We start from the raw sequence: 26384 nt of genomic DNA, 5'->3' as shown, positions 1-26384 counted from the left end.
AGATATTCCCTGGGCGTAAACAATTACACAGTAAAAACTTGACAGGTTAGAACTGGAAACTCCAAAGCCTACGACTATAACAAAGGAAACACGATAAACACAAGAAAGACAAAGTAAAGCAGAGGTGTGCATATAACAAATCATAACATGTAGAAATTACTATACATTGTAAAATATATAAAAGCTAAAGATTTCTTCCCATCTCTTCCTCATCACAATCTTAGCAACAGTCTAAATTCAGATATTTCAAATAATCTATTTTACCACTATATTAACTTCATAATTACTTCTTACACAGTATTAAACAACTTATTACCTCTGCATATAAACTTTAACATATTGACTATTACTATTAATATACTGTCATGTATCACATATTGTAGAAGAAAATAAAAATAAAAATTCTTATTATTCAACTTCAAGTTCTTTATAAATTTACAGATTAATTTAAATATTTTCTCATTCTAAATTTATCTTTTGCTTTCATAATTAACTCTCAATTTTTCCTCAAATTTTAAGATGGATTAATTTTTCCAGTATGATGTTAATTTTACCATTACAGCATTAGCAGCCAATTTATTATTCCAATTTTCTAAGCCTGAGCAGACATCAGATTTCCATTTTGATGCATAGATAGCTCTATTGCTACCACCATATATTCAAATATATCTTCCATGACATTTGGTAATTTATCAGGTAATATCCCCAGTAGCATATTCTTGGCTTCCATAAGAAATTTGAATTTTAAAACATTTTGCATTTCCCCATGTTTTCCCATCCAAATTTTGCCTTTTTGCAAATCCACCAGTATGATAAAAGCTGCATCTATCTCTTGACATTTCCAACATTTTCCTTTACAATTTTTATCAATTTTTTTCAATATCCTTTGGAATAATATACTCAAAAGTAGTATACATTGTATAGTGATTTTCTCTTAACATCTGGCTGGCTATGAATTTGATTTCTTTGTCCCATAGCCATTTCCTTTGTCGTATAGGTATTTAGTCTCTAAAATTCTACGAACATTTAATAATGCATTTTTTCAATTCTTCTGTTTCAAACTGAAGTAATGACATATAACCAACATAATCAATTATCTTTTTGTTTTATAAATTAACTAGTTTCAAAGCCCCTTTATAAAAAGGGGTTTTGAAAGGGGGGTTGCCTCGGGCGGCGGTCTGACGCTGCGCGAGGCGCTTCGCGCCTCCCGCAGCGTCAGACCGGCAGGGAGGGAACCCCCAGCAGCCGCGCTTCGCACGACTGCTGGGGGTTCCCTCGCTGCGCGTGGCTCACAGTTGCTCAGCCTGGGAATCGGCGGGACCAATCGGCAGGCGCAAAGCGCCTGCCGATTGGTCCCTCCGATTGTCTGTCGTGAGGAAGGGTCCAACCCGTACCCTTCCTCATCACGGACAAAGCCCACCTCTAGGGGGCTTAACGAATTATATAGTCCGTGGCGCCCGTGGCACCACGGGCTGTTTAAAGATTGTTGAAACTCAGTCTTCAATGTCTGTCAGGAAACAATGTGAAATCTCTATCTTTTGATGTTTAATCCTCCAAGCATCTTTTAATTTCAACATTTAATATGTAATAGATAAAATTGGAAGTCTCTTATTTCTTCTCTTTCCTATCTTTAGTTATGTATTTTCCTTTCTTTTTTGTTTCTTTTTCTGTCTTTGTTATGTTGTAAAATCTCTACTAAAATTGCATTAAAAAGGAAGATAAGCTATATTCTTTATTTTATACATTAAATATTTACATTTAGAATGATATAAATTGATAAATCTGTTATAATTTTTAATAATTTGTATATAGAGAATTAAGATACCTTTTAGTATACTTATTATATCCTGGCTATTTAATAATATAAAAGCAATAATTGTAAACTGTAAAATTTTATATATGGAAATAGTATATGGAAAAAATTACATTAAAAAAAAGAGAGAAAGAATAGTGACATCAGGAACACATCCAAAAAATAAGAGGTGAATACAAGAAACTCAGGAAAAACAAATAAAGTAGAAATGTTCAAAAAGTTATCTCAACTACTGGTGAATCAAATGTCACAATTTGAGGAAAGAACTCAGAATATTCAATGTATTCAGAAGAAAACCCACAGTATCCAGAAATAAATCCAAGAACCAGAGTAAAGAACCCAGAAGAAAATTCAGAGAAACATCCAAGAATTTGAAGAAAGCACGCAAAAGAATGTTCAAGAAGAATTCCAAGAATTATCAACTGGATTCTCTGAGATTAAAACAAAACTATAAAATCAAATGTACACAAAAATAAACATCAGAAAGAAGCAAAAAGAAAAAGATACACTTTTAGAAAGATAAGATTCTCAGAATGAGTTAACAGAACAAAGAACTGAAATCTTGGAAACTCAATGTAAATCTAATAATCTTCATTTTCAAGGCATACCAGAAGACTTCAGGTGGCAAAATTTGGAAAAGAGTTTTTGGGAATTACTTCAAGATTACAGGTTTCTCAAAATTGATCAGATATTTACAATGATTTCAAGATTTGCAATTATGAATAAGAAGAAGAACAGTTGGTTTTTATATGCCACTTTTCTCTACCAGGAGTCTCAAAGCAACTTACAATCACCTTCCCTTTCCTCTCCCCGCAACAGACCCCCTGTGAGATTGAGAGAGCCCTGATATTACTGCTCGGTGAGGACAGCTTTATCAGTGCTGTGACGAGCCCAAGGTCATCTAGCAGGCTGCGTGTGGAGGCGGAGCGGGGAATCAAACCCAGCTCACCAGATTAGAAGCCACTACTCTTAACTACTGTAACCAAGCTCTTAACCACTACACAATATTAAAGAGGCAAACAAAATCTCCACGCAATGTAAGAAATGTAGATTTTTTAGCATTTACCAATAAGCAAATTAAGAAAAAAGAAAGACTTCGATTTTTTGTGACAGATCCTGCAAGAAATGGAAATAAGATACCACTGGAAGAAACCTTTTGGAATAGAAGTATAGAAGTATATTTACCAAAAGGGTGGGAAAGCGGCCATTCCCGCCCGTAGCAACCAGTGCTGCACCGTGGGGGGGAGGTGCAGGTGCCTCCCCCTCATGGTGCGGTGCTGGTTGCTACAGGCAGGAACAGCCGCTTTCCCACCCCCATTCCATAATCCTACTCGGCAGTACTGTGATAACTCTGTCAGTGCCCTCAGCTCTTCTGGGAGCTCATTCCACCAGGTCGGGGCCAGGCCCAAAAAGGCCCTGGCCCTGGTTGAAGCCAGGCGTACCATGGGCTGGGAACCCCCAGTAGTTATGCAGCTTCAAATAGTTTTCCTTTATTGCACAGCATCAGTTATGCACAGAAGGAACAAGCAACACAATCTAAAAGTTGTCACTGCAATACAGGTCAAATTGGGAAAACTGATCCTAACTGTTTAGACCACTTCAGGTATAAGGATGTTCTGTAAGGAATTCTCAGCTGTCTTCTGGCTTCCCCACCACTACGACAGCATATGAAGATGGAATGCTCTCCCTTGATTTATCCAATGGAACCCAGATCCAGGTAAATGCAACAGCTTATGCCAGTATCACAATTAATGTGTTTCTCCAGTGTATTGTGAGAACAGATCACAAAGCTACAGAAGTAGGCTGGTAAGCCTGTTTATGGAGAGTAAAGTGTTGCAAAGTACACACACACACAGTTTGAGTGGTATTCAACAGATTATTATTAAAGCTGAAGCCATAACAACCAAACAAAAGCATAAAATATACATCACACTAGGTAACAAATAACCGCAATCTTACTTCGTCCACAATACTGAGCATTTTCATAGCATTAACATAGAAATTGTTTCTTAGAGCTTAAAGTAGGAATATTCAGAGGTCCCAACTAACTATAATTAAACTTCAATGCAACAGCAAACAGGATTCTAAACCTCTACTTAATCCCAGTTTAATAGTAGTTCTTGTGGTATAAGCAAATGCCAATTCACTGAGGTGCCCTCATTCACCTGTCGTAATAAACTGGAATTTGGTCAAGTCAAGAAGCATTCACTCAAGTTCAGCACATTGGAGGAGAGAGTTTGAATGAGCAAAGGGGAACATATGAGGCCAGCAACAACTAAATATGTGCCTGATCAACATGTCACGATGCTTGAATTCCACCTAAAGCTGGATACTCAGAAAACAAATCTGCAGTTCACAAGTCAGGTAAAAAGTATTCACTGATCCTGTATTAATAATCAAGTAGATGTTATCCTGTTGCAGGTCCAAAATCCAAGAAGTGGCAAGCACTTCCTGTGAATATTGAGAAGCCTTCCTGTTTTCGGGAAAGCAAAAGCAAGGCGTCAAGAGGGTTACTGAAATGCCACATGAGAAATTATTAATAGCAAATGCAACACACCAATGCGGTCTTTGATTTCTTCTGCACAAAGCGGGACACAATTCCCCTTCCTGGGAAGTGATAACTATATTATCCTTTCATTATACTGACAACAGTTTGTTTTGCCAGCAATGGAACGTCTGCCAAGGCATCTGATGTGAAGCGACTGTACTGGAACATTTAAGAAAAATGCTGTGTTTCAGTTACCACAGAAGCCTATTTAATGAATGAGTGCAGGCTACGGAAACGGAAGCTTAGCCAAAGAGATGCAACTCATCTAATGAACCCTATTAACATAATCTTGACATGCATAACCATACAAACTGGGGTGAAAAAAGACACTGAGCAATGTTTACCACACGCCCTACACACCCATCCCAAAGACAGAAGCACTGTTTGCATAGGAAACATATTTAATATGTCCTTCATGCCTTAGTGGTCTCTATGTTAACTACTGTGGGGCCCTCTACATGAGATTATCTATGAAAATGGTCTGGAAGAGAATATTGGCTCTCAAAAGCTTATACCTGGAAAATCTTGTTGGCCTCTAAGGTACTATTGGACACAAATTTAGCTATCATTACATTGGGAGGTGACACTCTAGGGTAGTCAAACTGCGGCCCCCCAGATGTCCCTGGATTGCAGTTTGACTACCCCTGCTCTAGGGACTGCCCAAAACTTTATGGTTAAACAAGAGAGTTCTGGTTGAATGTCACCTAGAGTGTCACCTCCCAACATAATTAATCTACTTCCAGTTCAACAGAAGTGATATCATGTGCTAGTGCACACCCCACCAATCCTGCTTCCCATATTTCTCCTGCCAGCCTGGGAATCAATGGTGGGGAACAGTGGTAAGTTATAGCAGGAGACTAGGCTTGCCTGCCTATAAAAATCTAAAGTTCCTGGGTACCTCAGGAAGTACTACATCCCATATGAATCTCTCAGAAGTATCAAATCAAAGAATGAAGCCCTACTTCAAATGACATGAAAGCTCAGCTGCTTCTCAAGGAACAAGCCTGTTTTGATCATAGCCCTAGATGCTGAAATACACTACCAAGATCAGTTTGACATTATTTTCAGTGGTATTCTACTGACATTTGGCGTTGCTGTTTTGTTTTGGAGACATTAATTGTAAATTGGTCTATCAATTCCATAATTTATTAACTGTGACACTGTTAGAACAGCCACAGGATAACATGCTGACACTTTTCCTATGAAGCAGAATACACATACATACATTCATATGGGACAGAAAAACACAGATTAGTTACAGTTCTTCATTTAGTGCTTTCGATATGAGTATGGAAGTCATCTGTCTCGAGAGATGTGTTCTGTGGGTAAGGATGGCTAACAAACCTCATCACAAGGTAAATGAACCTTCCCACATTACCCCAAGTTCCTTTTGAAACCACAAAACTACTCTTTCTGATTCCTCTTTAAACCATTATTTATACTCCTCATTTCCAGTATTTCTAGAATCAATATCAGGCAAAGCTACAAATAAAGGATATACAACTCATCCAAAATTGTGTTACCTCACACACAGCAGCCTGAAGGATCGCATCAAAACCGCCTTCTGGAGCATCCCTATTTCGGGAAACCCTCTGTTTCTGTACCTCTTCATTGAAACGGTCTACTTTATCTGTGAGAGATAAAAGGTGCCGGAATCCAAAGGATGGAACACAACTTGGAAATAACTTGTAACTAGAAAGTAAGGAAATAAAAAGCATACACTGTTGGACAAGAACATCACCATATGCTTCACACCATACACACAACCCATCAAAATGCTCACGTTCAGGCGCATTAATTTTAAGCTACCTCAAGCAAGATTCTGAAGAGACAGCATAGAAATATCCTAAATGAATTAATAAATATTTTCAGTTTTACATAGCCATGATTCTGAGTCATGAATTATATATGCCATGCCATGCCTAGTGAGGATTATGCTCTACTGGCCAAAGTTGCCAATGTACTCTGCTCAATATTACGATTTTATACTCTCTTTGTGTTAAAATCATAAATTGGTATTTGTGTGTCGATTTGTTTGAGCATTCATTGAGCTGTGTTTATCTGTATGCATTTGAGTTTACCTTATGCCATTAAAGGTAATCTGTATCTAAACCAGGGGTAGTCAAACTGCGGCCCTCCAGATGTCCATGGACTACAATTCCCATGAGCCCCTGCCAGCTAATGCTGGAGGGCCGCAGTTTGACTACCCCTGATCTAAACAATACATCTGGAGGGCCGCAGTTTGACTACCCCTGATCTAAACAATACTGTCACTCTAGTTGCTGATCGCCTAATGTTTCCCATCATAACATCATGATGATAAAGCATTTGAGATCAGTAACTCCTACTGGAATTTTGAAGGCTGGCCCTGAATGTTGCACAGGCTTTTAGCTAAGAGATCTATCTTTTCAGTTGTTTTGTGACCTGATTCCAACCTGTGGACTGTTTCACTAATATAATTTTAAATGTCTCTGTTTCATGGGTTGTTATGATCTGAATTGTTTGTATTGGCATGTTTTTAATTGATTAGGCTAGATTTTGTTGGTATGTTTTTTCAGTATAATTGGCTTTTATTGCTTTTACCATTAAGTGGCACACAGTTTTTCTGAATTAAATTAATTAATAGATGCATGTTTACTTGTAAATAATAACAATGCATATTTGTAAGTCAATGTGGGAGTCAGTGAGACCAATCTACTAGACAGCATGCTTATTCAGGATTGCAGCCTTGTCACGGTAAGTTATTGGGACAACGTTTTGCACCATTTCAGTGAAAGTAGTGCCTGTTCTCATCCCTAGTCTTACAAACACACACACTATGTATATGCACTATGAACACAATTTATGTAGATCTCATGGGTTTATTTTTGGGCTTCCTCCAGTTGTTAATAATGCATCTGCTATGAGGTTCTGTCAGAAAAAAATCTCAAATTTCCCTCTTATGATGATATCATAACATAGTTACTTCAGTTTTGTGGGAACATTGCATGGGGCATACACTGGCCATGCCGTTATGAACAGCAGTTGTTGGGAAGAACAGAGAAAAATTCTTCAACTTATGCCACCCTTCCTAGTATTGACGTAACTGCCTAACATATTTATGGCTGGCTCATTTCTCCACACAGTGCATACATGAATTAAATCAATCTCTTCCTCCCTAACCAAGAGTTAACATGCTCCACAAACCCTGCAATGGCAAGAACCAGCTTTCATTTCATTCTACTTTCTCTCGTGTGGGAACTAGACCCCCCAGAAGCTTCAGTTTTACTTGGCTAACACTCAGCAATTTGAAGCTTAGTAAAGGCTTTATATCAGCATCAGGATAAAGGAAGACTAGCAATTGTATATAACAGAAAATATCAACATTTCTCCTTCACAAACCTTTATGAGGTAGTATGGCAGAACTGCAAATACATGCCATGTTAATTCACCAGTTGAGGGTCATACCACCACTAAATGATTCCTGCCTTAATGTTCAAAGGGGAGGTCATGAATAAATCTCACCTCACAAGAAGATAATTATAAGTTAACTAGCTTCAAAGGCCGTTCCTAAGAATGGGCCTTGAAAGGGTCCCCGCCCCTTGCCCCCGGCCAGGCAGCTTAAGGTGGCTTTGGCCCGTAGCTCACAGCCGGATCAAGTGGGGTGGGTGGGGGCTGGCCAGCTCATTAGCAGGCCCAGGACAGAGCTCCTTAGCAGGCAGTCAGCAGGCCTTCACCTCTCCCCTTACCTGCTGCTGGCTCCAGGCACTGAGGTGCATCTGAGAGCAAGGAGGCTAGAGTCTAGGGACAGAGGGCGGGAGCTGCAGGGGCAGGGCCTATCAGGGTGCAGCCAGCTTGGACAGCCAGACACTTTACACCCCCCCCCCCATTCCAATTTGGACAGCCGGACATATTACACACCCCTGGCTGTTTCACAAATATATAGAGGAACCATTGATAAGGATATCATCCTGAGTCAAATGGTTCCCTAAATGTAAAGTAATTAAAATTTTCTCATTGTTTATATCCCACAGACTGACTCTTTAGTCTTGTTCATATTATAGAAATGTTCTTTCTAGAGACAGGCACCAAGCAGAAAATTCCAGTTTGGTTCAGGGTGTTAACGAACTCCATCCCTCTCACTCCATCCCACCCCAAAGGGAACCCAAACCTCCAAAATGAACTGGCCACTTCAGGCTAGTCTGTTTTGCTTTTCCCCACTCAGCCATTTTAGCTACTTCAGCCTAACAGCTGACATGGGGATTACCCTGCTCAGCTACTAGGTTAAAATGGCCTGAACCCACAAACACCAACCTGAACAAATGTCCAGGAAATGTTCAGAGGAGGCACCTCAGTTTGGGGGGGGGGCACAAACCAGGCCAAGTCCACGATGAATTTTGTGCCCATCCCTAGTTCTGTCTGCTGTACATTATGAGCCAAACAAGAGATGACAGTGTCATCAAGTCAGACCCATGAATGCTGTCACATACAAGTTGTCCCTATTAGATTAAAAAAAAATCTTTACCCAAGAGAAGAACCTGTGTTCGTTTGCTGTGGGGCATACAAGGGCCTGATTTAGGCCAGGCCCAGGCCAGCACAGATGGCATCTGGAAACAGGTGCCGGCCCAGCCTTTTCTCCTCATGCATAAAAGGTTTGGCTGACACAATTTTTCCCTTCCTTTGCCAGTTTTAACCATGGTTTAATGTTACATTAGCAACCCCTGTTAAGCATTCCAAACCATGCTTCAGACCAAAACCCTACCCCAAACCCTATATTCCACATAGGTACGGATATAATCAACCATGGTTAAAACAGATAACTGAATTCACAACACAGAGGGGAGAATTTTTAAAAAACAAAAAACAGAATGTGCCTTCTTTAAGAGTAGCTGCCAGTATACAACCCAAATTAGCAAAGAAAGGCACCATTACACCCATCTTTTCAGCAGGGCTAAGAAAATTTAGTCATAAACTTGGTAAACTGGTTCTGCTACTAAAGTAAGACTATTACTGGTTGCTTTACATAAGATCAAGAATATTGGCAAGTTTTCACTTTTGTTTATTTTTTTGCCTTCTCTGTAATTTTTTCTTATATTAGAACATTAGAGCAGCATGTACTACTTTTGCTACTGTAATCATCACTTATCACTTAAATAAGCCAACTCACTCCCTATCTGATTGGCCCTCTCTGGGGGTGTGCCACCAATAGGGAGAGAGCACTCTGCCAATGAGGGCTATTCAGTTCAAATTACACTCTGCCAATGAGGGCCAGTCAGTTCAAATTGCATGCAGACAACTGACTCCCTAACTGATTAGTCCTTCCTGGGGGTGTGTCACCAATAGGGAAAGAACACTGTTCCACTGAGAACCAATCATGGGGCTTATCAGTCCTCTTCCTGCTGCTTGGAAGAGATGCTGGCCTCTCTGAAAGGCCCTGCTACCAGTAAGTTACTCCATCCTCAGCCTCTTCTCACCCTCCATCTCCTCTGGGCAAGATAGGGAAGCCAGCTACTTCCTTTGCCTCCTGTGTTGGTCTCAGGTTTCAGTTCTCTGCTGGAAGGAAGCACAGATGAGCTGCCAGGAAGCTAGAGAGAAACAGTATTTAAAAAAAAAAAAACGCCAAGGCACAAATAGAATGCAATGAATGTCTTAACTCAGTCCAGTGAGTCAAGGGTTCCTTCAGGCAGTCCAAGGGAATCAGTAGAAGAAACAGGTCACAGGCGGTGTCCACAATCCAGCTCTCACAGCCTCAAGTTAATATAGGCTGTCAATCGCCTCTCAGTCCTCTGTGATGACTCACAATCTTCTGCAGTCAGCAGCTTTCTTGCCAACATGGTGTGGTGCCTTTTAGACTAGAGCTCTCTTCCAACACATAGCTGGCATAGCATAATTGGCTCAGGTAAGCCAAGTGTGTTCTCAGAGAGGCTAGGGGAATCAAGCAGCCTTCCCTGACCAGCTTGGCCCTTGGAAGATGTGGGGGGATGGGAAGGCCCATCCCCCATGACCTTCCTTAAGCAGCCTGGCATTTGGAAGATGTGGAGGTGGGTGGAAAACAGGCAGCCCACCCACTTCCTGTAGCCTTCCCCACCAAGCCTGGGCTTTGGGAGATGTGGATGGGTGGAAAGGAGTCAACCCGTCCCCTATGGTCTTTCCCACCGAGCCTGGCCTTTGGGAGATGTGAAGGAAGGGGTGGGAAAGAAGCAGCCCCCTTATGTCCTTCCCTGCTTGACCCAACCTTTGGAAGATGGCAGCCCACCCCTCCACAGCCTGCCTGGCCTTTGGAAGATGTGGGGACAGTGGGGACTTATGTCTGTTGTATGGGGGTGGGGTAGGAGGGGCCCTGTCTCAAAGCAGCTGTTTTCTCCAGGAGAACTGATGCCTTCCTTCCCTCCTCCCTTTCTTCCCCCATATTTCTTACACTGCCTTTCTTTCTATTTCATCTTCCTGAAGATTTCTAGGCTCCCACCTGGAAATTGGCAACCTAGCTGGCTGCATATCAAGGAGAAGTCAGGAATCAAACTCAGCTATTGAGATTACAGTCTGCTACTTTTAAACCACTTCACCACACTGGATCTCAAGATCAAGCAGGGAGCGGGGGGGGGGATGAGGAGGGCCAGAACCCAGGATGGTGACAGTGCAGGTGCATGTGCTAGCACCCCTTGCATTCCTAGGCGCAACAGGCTTTACCTCTAGTAGCATACATGATTCTGGATATTATGCTAATTATTCCCTCCCTCATACTGGCATCCCCAGAGCAGGGATCCACCTACAGTTATCTTTGAATCCCTGGTTGTCTGATATTCTTCTCCTGTTTTCTGTGAGATAATCGTAAGCATAATATACATCACCTTTCCTAGCAATCAGAATTGGCAAACTGACAACACAGATGAAGCGAGTGTATACACTCTCTACCCCAGGGGTAGTCAAACTGAGGCCCTCCAGATATCCATGGACTACAATTCCCATGAGCCCCTGCCAGCGAATGTGGAGGGCCGCAGTTTGACTACTCCTGCTCTACACAGTGGAGCCAAATGGATCCAATCTCCATGCAGCAACGGCACCGCCCCATAGCCTAGCGCCCCAGGGTCCCACACAGATGCCGTTTACAAAATATGCTTTGACTGATGATGGACATAAGTCAATCTCCTGAGTAAAAGTACTCATCTCCAGAGGCAAAGTATTCATCTACTGCCAAATTTATTTCAGCAGTCAAGAAGGGCAGGTGACTGACACTAGAGGGAAACGTCTCTATTAGGAGCTTGAGGAGAGGGAGTACATTGTAAACAGCCATAAATAAGTTGCTAATAAGGTTGTCAACCTAAGCAAACATCCCCAAGTAAGTCCTACTGCACTCTGTGCGACTTACTTTAGAGTAAACAGACACATTGGCTGCAAGTTTTATTTCTTCAACAAGCCACAGCTTGCTGAAACACTTTTTAAGATTTTAAATCAGTATGCATACCCCTCACTTTAGGAAAGGGATAGGGATAACAGATATCTGTATCACCAGCACAGTATTTTGAAACACGAGACCCTGACAGAACTTGTTCTGTCAAAATGCAAATGTTGATTTTTTTCCTGTTCTAGTAACTGATACCAGTATTTGCAAATTGCTGCTTAAGTTTTAAATGAAATTTCTAGTTATGGTGCAAAGATGAGACTAACAATACACATACATATAGGTGTGAAGCAGCTAACTGCTTGGTTAAGAGCGGTGGCTTCTAATCTGGAGAGCTGGTTTGATTCCCCACTCCTCCTCCACATGCAGCCAGCGGGATTACCTTGGGCTTGTCACAGCACTAATAGAGCTTTTCTGACTGAGCAGTGATATCAGGGCTCTCTCAGCCTCACCTGCATCACAGGGTGTCTGTTGTGGGGAGAGGAATGGGAAGGTGACTGTAAGCTGCTTTTAAACCACTAGTAGAGAAAAGCAGCATATAAAAGCCAACTCTTCTTCTCTGCTCAGGGACAATGTTCCAGCGTCCTGCACGGCCGCTTGTCTTTTCTTCATGATTTTCAAGGTTGTACAGGAAACCCTTCTGCCTGTCGACATTAACCTCAGTGAAGACATTTACTTCCTCTCCTTACTCCTCCTGCTGAAGATCAAAATGATCCCCCAAATGAGGCTTTGGGAAAACATGAGACCCCCAGGAACAGCAGGAAAGAGAGAGGTGGAAGTCTCCAATGGGGTGGGGAAGAAATGCCAAAGAACACCCTTCCTTCTGTTACTGGAATTCTTATATGGGATACAAGCCACTATCCAACAACAATCTGAATACTCCTGTTAGTTCCCATTTGCTTAATTGCTTCTGATCAACAAATACAAATAGGGTATAAATAAATATAAGCTTTACCATTTTTCAACTATAAATAGGCTTTACCTAGCAAAGATTAAAAATACAGCCGGTATGATGAAAATATTTATGTTAAACTAATATATTTGCAGTCTTTATTCTGGATGCACTATGTAATTTTTCTTTCCATCTTTCTAATACCAGTTCTAATTATAGTCTAATCAGATTTCTGTAGAATCAGACACCCTCACACACTGAAGGTACAAGAAGCTTATTAGATACTAGCTTCAAAGCCCTTTCCTAACCTGGCCTGGCAGGTTATGGTGGCTTTGGGCCGCAACTCGCAGCCAGATCAAGTGGGGCGGGCGGGGGCTAGCCACTCGTTAGCAGGGCCAGGACAGAGCTCCGTAGCAGGCAGTCAGCAGGCCGTTGTCAGCAGGCCCAGCCCAGCAGGCCAGGAGGCACTCTTTAGCAGGCCCTGCTTAGCAGGCCAAGAGGCCCTCGTTAGCAGGCCCTCCACCATGACCCTTTGCCCAGGGCCCTCTCCTCTTACCTGCTGCTGGCTCCAGGCACTGAAGTGCGTCTGAGAGCAAAGAGGCTAGAGTCAAAGAACGGAGCTGCAGGGGCAGGGCCAATCACTGGCTGCACCCTGACTGGCCTTATTCCAACTTGGATAGTCAGACATGTTCCACCCCCCAGGGTGTTTCACAAATATATAGAGGAACCATGGATAAGGATAACACTGCCAAAGGTTCATTAAAAAAAATCTTGAGATTTGCAAAAAATAACCTCAAGTTTTCAAAAACAGAATTGATTCATTATTAGAACCCATTTTATTTCATTACGAATATGCAGTAGAAGTGAATCTGGAAGATTACTTGGGAGGGAGTGGCCTAATTGTACACAGAGCAGTTGCTTTGTTCAAACTAATAAATGCTATGAAGCATCACTAAATCAGCCCAATGCAACTTGGTAATTAGCAAATAGTTATGAAGCCAGAGGAGTTTTTGAAATGCTGAAAGATTACTTATGTCACTTTGACTGATCTCATAAGTCTAATGAAATTGTCCACAATTGTCTGGTGTAAAGTTGCAAAAATGAAATAATCTATTTGTAAAAAATGTTGTCATAAAACAAACCATCTCAATCACATGCAAGTTGCTTTGGAAATATCTGCTTGAATTACTGTGTTTAGAACTGTAGCCCTGCTCCCAGTTTCTAATAGTGCTGCCAGCAGCTATCAGATCCAGTGATTAATTGTCATTAGAAAGAATAAAGTCCAGCTAGCAAGTTTCTCCCATTGCTATAAACCAGGCAATAGAGAGGCAAACATGACCAAGTGCTTCGGGAATCTTCCCATCCATTATCAACAATAAGGACAATCTATCCTGTGATTCTCCAGTGTTTTTCCAAGCAACCAGTCAGTCCCATTAATGGGACACAGCTTGTTAATTTTATAAGACATCCGCATACAATCAGATCCTTTCAGTCAAAAATCTATTGCAAATCCACACAACCTGTATAATTGATCCAAATACAAACCACCAGCTGTGTATGATGGCTAGGGATGGACATGAGCCGAACCATGTTTATGTTCTGTTTATAGTTTGCAAACCAAACCTCCCAGTTCAGTTTGGTTCATGGTTCAGCCACAAGCCAACATGAACTGCATATTTCTGATTTATGCCTATATTTAATGATGGCCCAACAGGGGCTCAATAAACCTCCAACTTTGCTGCCCACTTAGGACTACAAAAATAGTTGCTAAGCTCTATTACATCGCTGGTGGGCTGCCTCCATGTTGCTTAGGGATACTGACCTACAGGTCATGCCTAGAGATCTACTGGGATTACAACTGATCTCATGGCAACAAAGATCACTTAACTTGGAGAAAATGACTGCTTTGGAAAGTGGACTCTATTATCATTTTACCCCATGGATGTTCCTCTATTCCTTAAATTCTGCCTTTATCAGGCTCCACCCATGAACATTTCCAGATATTTCCCAGTCCAGAGCTGGCAACCCTAGTCTAGTGGGTCATAGATTCCAGATGCGGGAAGGGGAGTTGCCATACAGCAAGGGGAACTGCTGCAGAAAAAAAGCACTAATTCAATAGATCTTTGTATCCTGGCCATTGTATTCAAAATAACGCAGATCAAGAATATGTATAATTGTTTGAAAATATGTACACTTCCTAAAATGAAAGCTGAATGATTAATTGCCTTGCACTGGAAGACTGTACTGAGAAAACTATGGAATATTAAAATTGGAATTTCCACTAATACTAGGGGATCCAGTCAAACATTAGGACAAACTGATTACATGAATTGAGCTGTTCGAACTAGATCACTTTACTGCTTGCATGCTGCTCATTCATGATTGGCTAAAAATTTCCTGGTTTGACTAGGTTTCATTTTGCAAGTCTCTTTTCTACCCAAATGCAGCTTAAAACATTGACCCTAGGGCAAATATGTATGGAAATGGTGTTAAATTGGTTCCTTAATGTTATATGTGGGTTTTATAAGGACCTGAACTCAGTTTGTATTCTACAAATGTAACAGACAGATCAGCATTTAATGTATTGGAATCTTTCACGAGTACTAGATATTTTTAAAAAGCAAGCTATGAATTAAGGTACTCCTCTATGAATTTAAATAAGTTTGCCATATGTACAAAGACATTTGAGAGGAATCATTCTTGATAGTAGAAAAGATTTTAGCTAGTGTAATATAGTTTTATTTACTTCCTGTCCAAAATCCATCCAACCAATTCATTGGAGAGTATATATTATATGATCCTCTCCATCTTTTTGCCCAGGAGAAGGAGGTGGCTTTGAATAATTTTAATTTAGTTTCAGAATGTTTATGTTTTCATTAAATTCCTATAATGTATGTTTGTTCTGTGTTTTTAACCAGTGTGATAGTCCCTGAGTCTTTGGGGAGGGGTAGAAAATAAGCAAACAAACAAACAAATGATCAATCCAGTGATAGAGCACTAACTCATACAATCCAAAACTTGGATGGTGCTATCAGTTGCTGGGTTTTGTTGCTCAATATAAATATGTGCTTATGTCCTTGCAAATTACATGCTCCATGCTTACCCAGTGCAAGGATTGTTCTGATATCTGGGGGCTGTGTATGAAAATGGAGAAATATTCTTGTCCACAAAAGACCCAAACCCAAGACGGAAATTGCTAGTGAGCTTTCCCATCTCTTCAGCCAGCCTGGTTCCCAGGTTCCGAATTGTGTCCAGATCATCCTTCATGGAAAGGGAAAGGTCCATCAAATAATATAGATCCACAGGGTAGTCCTCTACCTGTCGAACCTGTACATGGAAAGAGGTCGGGTCACCTGTAGAAGCAGTGATTGAGAGATATTAATAAGCAAATCAAGCAAGTCTTTTCTTTCTCTAGATAGACTCTGTTTATGATGTAAAGTAGCTAAAATACATGGATATTAATGTTTGAAGTACAAATGTTTCTGCACATGGTTTTCTGTTGCAATACATAACAATATGACAAATATTCAAACAGCATTCTTTCTTCTTTGTATTATATGTAAGCTATTTCTTCATTTGAAGCTAGAATCACTGCAGTTTGACAATTCGTGCTAAAGGGGGATGTGAAAATACAGATGTTCTCCATGGATATCAATTATACTGGTTCCTCCATTTATATAAACTATAGCATCCCAAATGCAGGATAAGGAAACAATGGGCACCATTCATAACACGGCTGTACTATATTGAGCCAACTACTCTCCACCCATTGTCAACAAAGGCACTCACGCCCTGACAGGCTTAGAGAGGTAGCTATGAGTAGAGATACAACATGGCTCAATAGCTCTGCAATAAATACCAATTCTGACGCAATAAATAAGGCAAACAGGTGTTCCTGGTCAAGCCACACCCAGTCATGAACGGAATGGAGCTCTTCCAACTGTTCCAAATAACCACGGGGCTGCTTTGCCATGCAGTATCAAAAATATGCATTGGATTTGCCCAGGTTTTGACTGCCAGAAGAAGCTGAACTAGCATGGTCACAGCACAGTGCAGTGTTATAAATGTACTGTTAATGAAGAGTCACTATCATATTGGAACTTCCAGAGCCTCCACAGCCTAAGGTTCACATAAAAACAGTAATATTCAATCATCTTTGCTTATGTTTACAAGAGCACTGTAAAGTTACTGGGGAGGGGGGGGGGAATTTAGCTTAGAAAAGCAGGACACAAATTTTAAAATTAAATACAACCTAGTAAATAAAGGAATGGAGCATCTCTGATGGTTGGTTTCAAGATGAAAACACTCCCTTAACCCATCAACTACTTTTCAGAACCAAAAAATCAAGCTTTCTTTCATAGCACCCAAAAAGAAAGTTGGTTGGTCAAGCAGATAGACAGTACAGTACCTGGGAAGACTAGGTTCAAATATCTGTTTAGCTATCATTGTAGCTGGTTTCCTTGGACACATTAATATTCTGAAAAACAGGACCAACCTCATAAGTGTATGGTCCATATTGTATATATATGTGTGTGTGTGTACGTGTATACACATACATGTACACCTACACACACATATCGCTACCTTTCTCCTAAACCAGTGGTTCCCAACCTTTTTATCATCGGGGACTGGTCAACGTGTGACAATTTTACTGAGGCCCGGGGGGGGGTAGTCTTTTGCCAAGGGATGTCACACCTGCCTGAGCCCTTGCTCCACTTGCTTTCCCGCCGGCACCCGACTTCCTGCTGCCCACTGGGGGGCACTGCCAGGGGGAGCCCCAGCCATGGCGGCCAACGGAGAGCACTAAAGATGAGCTGGCAGCAGAGTGGCAGGGCAGCCCCTGAGTCAGCAGCCGGGGAGGAGGACAAGGAGGAGCCGCGGCCTGGTGCCGACTGATCTACGGACCGGTACCGGTCTCTGAACCGGGGGTTGGGGACCACTGTCCTAAACCACTACTCAGCATGGATGGGAGAGCTATCCACTTTCTCCTTCAACATATGTCTGAATTTTTCTAATATTCTTAGTTCTCAGTTGCAGTTAATTAGTAAGAGTGAATGTAGGATATAAAGGAAGAAGCTGCGATAGGACCAACCCAGTGTGCAATATAAATGTCTGCTAGGAGTTGTTGGTTAAAATTGAGATTTCCAGGCATACACGGTCCCAGTTTGGATTATGCCCACAGCACATGGACAGAGGGTGTTTAAACTGCTCCAGAGTGCCATTTTGTGATCTGAAAAGGCCTTGGGAATCACTATGTGCCTTTCTGGAAGAAAACACACGTAACCCATTGGTCCGTGTAAAGCCTCTAGTGAGACAACCAGTGTTTTCCAAGGTCATTTCTTAGAGGACCAGGGAAGAAGAAACAAAAGGCATATGAATGCAAGCCGAAGACGGAGGAACAGAGAAGGCAACAAAAAGAAGACAAAGGAGCTTAGGAAAGGAGGGATAGAGAATAGGTGCGATAGTGAGAAGGTGAGACAGACTAGAATTCTAAGGAACCAAAGGCTGATAGCCATCTAATGGATTGATTAAATCTCTTTGCCATTTCACATTCTTGGTAAAATCAACATTTTCCCTGGGTTGCTTTCAGTGTTGGCAAAACTTTAAAACTTTAAAACCAAATGTCTGAATTTGGTATATGAATATATGTTACTCAAGGAAGAAATACAAGGGTATTATTATTACTATATGCAAGCAAAAGAAATCAGAATGTTTCCCTTGCAACACTCACAGAAAGGGAGGAATGATGGGGGGAATAATTGCTTCTGTTATGGTTTGCCTGGTCTGTAACACAAATATTCCAGGAACATACAGAAATCTTTAATGAATCAACTCTTTCATATTTGTCTCTAACTTGTTACAAAGGGCTCTTTTTGTGAGTAAATATCAAAGGCCAAATATTTTGGTACAAAGGTTGAAACTGCATTAAGGGCTCTTTCTTTATAAAGAAAAAAAACCCTGAATTCCTGCTTTTTCCATTTCATTTTTCATCTCAGTGGAAAGCAAATAATATGAGGAACTTGAACTTCGAGATCACAAGTTCAAATTTCACCACTAAAGTAAAATCATGTTACTTGGAGGTTTTATTATCCACCACTACAAAGAATGCAACTGACCCCCCCACCACCAAAAAAAGAAAATCCTGAAGAATGAGTGCTAGGTGGCCTGCAGTGTGATTTATAAACTTTATAAAACTGCCTCCTTAATTTCAGCATTCCATCTTAGATTCAATCTGGACAAAATTCTTTTCTAGCGTCCACTTATGCCTCTATAAATTAGGAACTGCTGACAAGAAACAAAACTTCTGTGTGGTGGAACAAATAAACACCCTGTTGCATTTGGCTGAAGATAACTGTAGGGCAGGTAACTTGGCTATTGGAATAAGGAATAACAATAACTAAGCTGTTTCTATAGAGCTCTTGGCCAGGAGTGTCCTGGCCTGGTTCTACAAATTCTTAGTAGGCCCTGTAAAATTCCAGGATGCTGGCAGGGAGACTGAGAAGAGAAGCACTGAGTCCCTCCTACTCTCTTGCTTGCTCTGAGGACTACTGTAACAGGCTCTTAAAGAGGCAACACCCAGCAGAAACCTGAGGAGTATTTTATCCCTGACAAGGTTTAAAAGGCTAAATTGAATAATTAACACATAGACCATTTCCGCATGAAGAATTTACCCCTGGACAGCCTCTAGTTACTGGCAGGTTTTAATACTGCTTCCACATGAAGGCGTCAGCAACCCGAGGCTGTGAAGGGGCCGCAGCGAGTTTCGGACAGATTTGCCTTGCGATGAGGGAAATTGCCAAAACTGGATTTGCCACTCCTTATCTCGCTTCACATTGGGAGCAATCAAAGGCAAGCCTGTGTAAAGGAGAAACATGTGAGTCTCGCTTGCATTGTCCCGCCTTCACACCCGCCATCCCCTCTCCATTTCCTGCTCACAATATTTTTTTTCCGATTAAACTTTTTATTTTTACTAGAATTTTTTGTTAAATGGTATGATCCGCATTGCTGAGGGACTGCAAAGCTACATTCCCTAAATTAAAATAAAATATTATTTTCATTGTCCTCATCTGTTTTGGGATCTAACAGCCAAAACACATCCTCATTTATGTTTTCTGGCATTTGGGTTTTAACAGGAAAAGGGGTTTGTGTGTGTAATGAAGCAGCCCTCTCCCAGTCGGCTAGGTGTCTCTGCTCCTTGTTTTTAAGCCTTACTGTTCACACAAGATCACTCATTGGGGTCCAGTTACCATGGCCAGCCTCTCACAAATCTACCTGAACCTAACTAGAGATCAAAACACCAAGAACCCCAAAAAGAATGTTTCACTGTTGTGGCATTTCTCCATAGCAATGCTGAAATGCTAATTTTTTTTAATGCTCGTGTTGTGGCATTACCGCATAGCAATGCAGAAGTACCGTGCTTGTTTTTTTAAATAACAAGGCTCGGGGAGGGGGAGTTTGAGTCCCCAAAACAACCACTGTGCTGGGATTGGTAGCTTGCAGTGATTGACAAGTCGAGGAGCAGGGAGAGAAGATCGCTTTGTTTTCCCTTGCCGCCTTCATTGAGAGGCAAAAAGATGCAACAAGGTGGCGGGAAAACCCAGGAGGGGGTCTCCCATCAGGAGGCTTGCAAGCATTCGGCTTCCAACCATGCGTTTGCACGCAGGAAGCAGTGTGAGTTTAAATGCCTGCATGTGGAAACGGTACTAGTACTGGCCTATCTTTTTATTCACTAAAATGCTACCATTTCAGTTTCCTAATGGTTGATAAACAAAGGTTATCAACCTAATCTACAAGAAACGAAGGTTAACAGAATCCCAAAACTATGCAGATCAACTTGTTTTAGAACTACTGTAACAAAAATCTACAATACTGCTAAATATAGAATGATCATTTCAGCAGAGCCAGAGATCTGCTACCAGGCACAGTAGAGAGCATCATACCTTCAGTTCAAAACAACATCTTTTAAACAAAACAAAACACTGTTTGGGGGGCACAACTGTTCAGCTAACCAAAATCAGAAAGACTAAGTGACATATAAATCCCAAACATGATTTCCCTTAGAAAAGCTGGAGTTATTTACAGATTAAATCCTTGATACTTCTCTGGTTGTGGGCAACTAGTAGTGTGCAACATTTAGTTTTAGTGTAGTGCATTCAGATGAGCCTCAGCAGATGTATCCAGAAAGTGTTGCTCAAACCTGCCTCGTATTCAGATGTAGAGTCTACCTTCTCTGCCTATGAGTATCACTACTTTAGATACTGCAAAACTACAGAGAAAACTGGGGGGGGGACAGGAAGGGAGGGAAGAAAAGAAAATCTCATATACAAGAATTAATGAGCTAAACCTTTGACTGCAGGTCTTGTTATCCAGAACTTCTCTGTACCCCAAACAGAATGAGGTCTTGTTTCTTAAGTGCATACCTGAATATATGAATCTGACCTTTGACAGTTGTATCATTTGCTACAAATGCTATAGTGCTATTTTTTACAGAATGCAGGGAATTAAAAGTTTATAAAATAAATGATACATTTAATTAAAATATTGAAATTACTTATTTATGTTTATATTCCACCTCACTCCCATGGATTCAAGGTAGATTACACAGTCAGTACAATCTTCAAATGAGATATTCAATAACCAATCCATCAGGATATTAGAAAACCAGACACACCAAAAAGAACAGGAGCATAGCATATTTATTAACAAGACATATTAAGAGGTACAAAAATTACATACGATCCTGCTTACAAAAGCTACATACAGCAATAAAGATCACAAGTTCCAAATCATTTATTCAAGTAAATTTGTGAAACATATCTGTACTGTGCATCTTTATCACCTCCACCAAATAGCCCTGTTTTAAACAGTTCAGTTTTGCATAGTTTGCGGAAGACCAGGGGAGTGGGGTCTCTTTATTGACCTCTATCAGGAGGCCATTCCACAAGGTGGGAGCCACGTTGGAGAAAGCATGCATATGGGCAATTGATGATTTTGCCCATTTGGAGTTTGGCACCTGCAGAAGCCCCTGCTGATACGAGCAGAGCTGTCATGGTACAGCATACGGAGATAGGCAGTCCTAAGAGGGACTGAGACTATGAATGTGAATCTCAATCACTTATTTTAGTGATACATGGAATATCCAAGTTGCTTGTAAATTATCCATTTCAAGTGTAAGATATTCAATGCTAACTCTACCTAAAATGTAAATAAACAAACAAACTCACCAGGCCGCAGATTGAGAGAGATCTTTTGAGGTATTATCTGGGTAACATCTGAATTAGTCACACTGGAGCCTTTACTGCTCAAAGGAAGGTTCTTCACTATATTCAGACTGCTTTTTGTACTCTCAAAGTGCTCTGCACAACCACTGGCAATCAGGTTTTCAGTGAAGTCACATCTCGAAGTGATAGATTTTTTGCTGCCAAATTCCTGCAGGGAATCAGAAGGTGAAGAACAGAGATTTTAAAAATAATCAGTGTTACAACTCATGGATTAAATCCTTTACATTCATAGAAATCCCCTACTGGGTCTAACCCAGAGAAGGCTTGTCTGAGGGAAAGAACAACAACAAGAAGGAAGATTTTAAAACAATAAAAGCTTAACTGTGGAAGTGCCATGATCAATTACTGTTTACATAGTCAATCAGGTCAGCAGACTATGGTGTCCAGAAGGTACAGTCCAGAAAGATTGAGGAATCAAAACATGGTTTGGCAGACTACAAGCCAGCTCGTCTGCTGTCCAGATCTGCTGTTCTTTGAAAAAGCTGAAATAGTTTTCATATGGAAGACTGCCTGTAGGCATAGGCAAATGTTTTAATCACTTTGCCCTTACCCATCAAACAATTCTGTACTTGCTATGTCCAGTTTAATACAATATTTATATAGAGCTTTTCCCAGGTGGACAAAGTTCTTCATTTTAGGATCATGGTGTTCCTTCAAAAAATTTGTCCTGACAGTCTGACTATCACAGGGTATGTGGGACACATACCAGCTCTGGACTGACTGTCAGGGCCATCTTGCCACTTTCCCTCCCTCCCAAATACACACAAACACAAACAGAAACTCACTTCCCTACCTCCCTCCCATTTCCCCCCTTACCTAATGGCCTCCCAACCTCCCTCCAAGCAAGCACACACACACACACAAACTCACTGGCCTCCCCCCTTCCATTTACCCCCTTACCTAATGTCTTCCCAACCTCCCTCTAAGCAAGCCACCCTTCCCCCTCCTTCTTACCTGCTCCTCCGCTGCTGCCTCGCCCCCCACAAGTCACCCAACAGCAGGCCAGGCCCCATGGGGCAGAGAAGCCAATGCAAACACCTTGGGGATGGGGCAGCTGCTGCCTCAGCCCCTGTGGGTCATACAGAGGTTGCCTCAGCCCCCGAGGCTGGTGTGTTCATGGCCTCGGCCTCGGGAGCAGGGCAGCCACTGCCTTGGCTCCTGCGGGTTGCACAGCGGCTGTCCAGGCCCAAGGGGCCTGCATGGCCACTGGCTGGGCCCTCCATCTTCTGGCGCGCTTCATGGGCGGGACAACAGATGTGATATCTTAACACCGCCCGTGGCGCCACGGACTAAATAAAAGGGTAAGGGGTTCTGGGGCGGGATGTGTCCGGGATCAGGAAGGGTCCGGATTGGACCCTTCCTCCAGACAGACAATCGGAGGGACCTCCGACCTCCGATTCCCAGCCCCAGCAACTGCGAGCTGCGCAGAACATGGCTCGCAGTTGCTCCTTTGCCGCCGGCCTGACGCGGCGAGAGGCGCAAAGCGCCTCTCGCCGCATCAGGCCACCAGCCGAGGGAGCCACCGCCCGAGGGAGCCGCCGCCGCCGAGGGAGCTGCCGCCCAAGTCACACCGCTGCCCAAGGGAGCCCCTGGCAGTCACGCAGAGCGCGGCTGCTGGGGGCTCCCTGCCCAGCGGCCTGACGTGGGGAGAGGCGCAAAGTGCCTCTCGCAGCGTCAGGCCACCAGCTGAGGGAGCCGCCGCCCGAGGGAGCTGCCGCCCGAATTACGCCGCCACCCGAGGGAGTCGCCAGCGAGGAAGAGAATGGACGCCACGCCACCAGCTCCGGGTAGGCTGCGCCACCGCCACCGCTGCGAGGGGGGGCAGGACGACCTGCCTCCGCCTCACGCGGCGCCCCACAACCCTCTTAGAGTCCACCCCCTCGCCCCGTGCCCGTCGACGGCCGCTCCCTCACCCTCCAAACCCCTGCTAGCGCCCGCTGCATTCCAAGAGCAGCGGGCTTATTTACTAGTCCATCTATATATCTGTTTTATGAGGTGCACCAGAAGATGTGTCCCACATCAACACTCATGTAAGGTAAGCTAGGCATTATCACCCCCATATTATGGGGGGGAGGGAGAGAAAAAGCAGATCAACAAGTTAAACAAGTGAATTACGATTAGAACTGAGCAGAATCTTTTTATATCCTGCTTTTCAATATCTGGAGTCTCAAAGCAGCTTACAAACACAACAGATACCCTGTGAGGCTGAGAGAGCCCTTATATTACTGCTCGGTGAGAACAGCTTTATCAGTACTGTGCAAGCCCATGATCACTCAGCTGGCTGCATGTGGGGGAGTGCAGAATCAAGCCAGGCTCACCAGATTAGAATTTCACACTCCTAACCACTACACCAAACTGGCTCTCAGGTAGGTGGGGCCACGTATGCTCTAACAGAATTACTCTGTGAGGACAGCTCTAAGAGAACTGTGACTAGCCCAAAGTACCCAGACAGCTGCATGCGGAGGAGTGGGGAATCAAAGCCAGTTCTCCAAATTAGGGTCTGCTGCTCTTAACCACTACACCACTTACCATTCAGTACTATGCCACAACAGACCTTTTAAAAAAAGGCTCACATTTTTCTGAGTATCAAAAAATATTAAATAAATGATTCATATAGTCCTTTTCTTACTATTTAGGGCTTTCACAGGAATGCAAACTCCTGTCAAAATGAAATTATATCTCTTTGGCTAAAAGTGCTATTTGGAACATACAGTGAAAGTCTAGCTGGTTTCAAACAGTGACATTCCAGTCTGTTATTAAAAGGAAAGCATGTGAACAATGTTTCTGTGGGTCACGCACATGTGCTTTTTGTGCTAGAAACTGCATCAGGAGAAAGGTGAAAATATATTAACTTCAAATTGCAAGTACAAATACACATAAATTATTAAAACAGAGCAATATTACATAGTTGTCTACCAACACAGTATTATAACTTTATTATCTCTTCCCTCCCACAGCTGCTCCCACCTACACATTATGAAGGTTTCCAGTTTTAGTCAAAAATTATATCCTCAATTCATTAGATAAGCCAGCCTTAATGATTGAAAACAGAAGCTCAAATTTTCACCAGAGATATATTTTAAAAGCCAGAAGCAAAAAGGCCATGAAGATTTGTTTATTTATTTTTACCTTTTTACCCTGCCCTTTCCTAGAAGCTCATGGCAGCTGTTGTGTTCAAACATCATAGCAAACAGAGAGCACACAATATGCCTTTATGAGATATATTTTATTCTAAGTGGAGAGAAATTTCTATTCTATGGCGAGGCCCATTAGGATGTTGACTCTCCAGAGGAGCTGGTTGGCCACTGTGTGAGGCAGGATGCTGGACCAGTAGTCTGATCTAGAAGGGCTCTTCATGTGTTCTTATTTTATTTAACATCTTTATGTGCCCTCTTGCGTAGGTGGTCATAGAATCACAGAATAACAAGAGTTGGAAAGGACCTCCTGCAAAGTCCAACCCCCCACCCTCCCCACAATGCAGGACACTCACAACCCTATTGTTTACCCACTGTAGCCTGCCACCCCCTTGAACCTTCACAGAATCAGCCTCTCTGTCAGATGGCTATCCAACCTCTGTTTAAAAATAGAGAACCCACCACCTTCTGAGGAAGCCTGTTCCACTGAAAAACTGCTCTGCCAGGAACTTCTTCCAGATGTTTAGATGGAATTTCTTTTGCCTTAATTTCATCCCAATGGTTCTGGTCCATCCCTCCAGAGCAAGAGAAAACAACTCTGTTCCATCCTCTATATAGCAGCCTTTAAAATACTTAAAGGTGGTTATCAGATCCCCTCTCAGTTGTCTCCTCTCCAGGCTAAACAGACCAAGCTCCCTCAACCTTTCCTCATATGTCTTGGTCTCTAAACTCCTCACCATCTTTGGTGGTCAGAGGTTCAGACTTGGGTTTCATCAATATGCATATGACATCCAGCTCTTCCTCTTGATGGATGGCCATCCGGATTCACCCCCAGATGTCTTTAGCCAAATGTCTGGAAGCAGTGACGGGATGGCTCAAACAGTTGTCTGAAACTCAACACTTCAAAGACAGAGGTCCTGTGGCTCGGCAGAAAGGGTCCTAGTGAGGAAATTCAATCACCCAGCCTGGATGGAGTAATCCTGGATGCCTCCCTCTCTATGGAGGCATTCTTCCACCTTCGCCAAACCAGGCTACTAGCACCCTACTTAGCCTCGGAACACCTAGCCACAGTGATCCATGCGATGGTCACCACTAGACTGGATTTCTGCAACTCACTCTAAATGGGGTTTTCCTTATCCCTGTCCTGTGGAAGCTACAACTGATTCAGAATGCAGCAGTCAGGGTTCTCACAGGAACACCTTGGAGGGCCCACATCTGGTCCGTGCTCCAATGGCTGCACTGGTTACCAGTTGAATCCCAGATCAAGCTTATGGTATTGGTAATTACCTTTAAGGGTAAGTCTGTACCCCTCAAAGAGTACTACACTCAGCCAACTCC

General features: G+C 42.4%; 1 protein-coding gene across 1 annotated transcript in view; it reads right to left on the bottom strand.

Moving 5' to 3' along the window:
- Positions 1–26384, bottom strand: part of ITGB5 (integrin subunit beta 5) — a 97928-nt gene that overhangs the window by 47141 nt on the left and 24403 nt on the right. The window contains exons 3-5 of the mRNA XM_077320418.1: positions 21856–22060; positions 15735–15984; positions 5885–6053 (exon numbers count right to left, since the gene is read on the bottom strand). Coding sequence (XP_077176533.1) covers positions 5885–6053; positions 15735–15984; positions 21856–22060 — 624 coding nt within the window. The remainder of the gene's footprint in view (positions 1–5884; positions 6054–15734; positions 15985–21855; positions 22061–26384) is intronic.

This window comes from Paroedura picta, chromosome 2 (assembly GCF_049243985.1).
Source record: "Paroedura picta isolate Pp20150507F chromosome 2, Ppicta_v3.0, whole genome shotgun sequence".
In the NCBI taxonomy this organism is placed as follows: domain Eukaryota; kingdom Metazoa; phylum Chordata; class Lepidosauria; order Squamata; family Gekkonidae; genus Paroedura; species Paroedura picta.
This window is presented reverse-complemented; position numbering and strand designations above follow the sequence as displayed.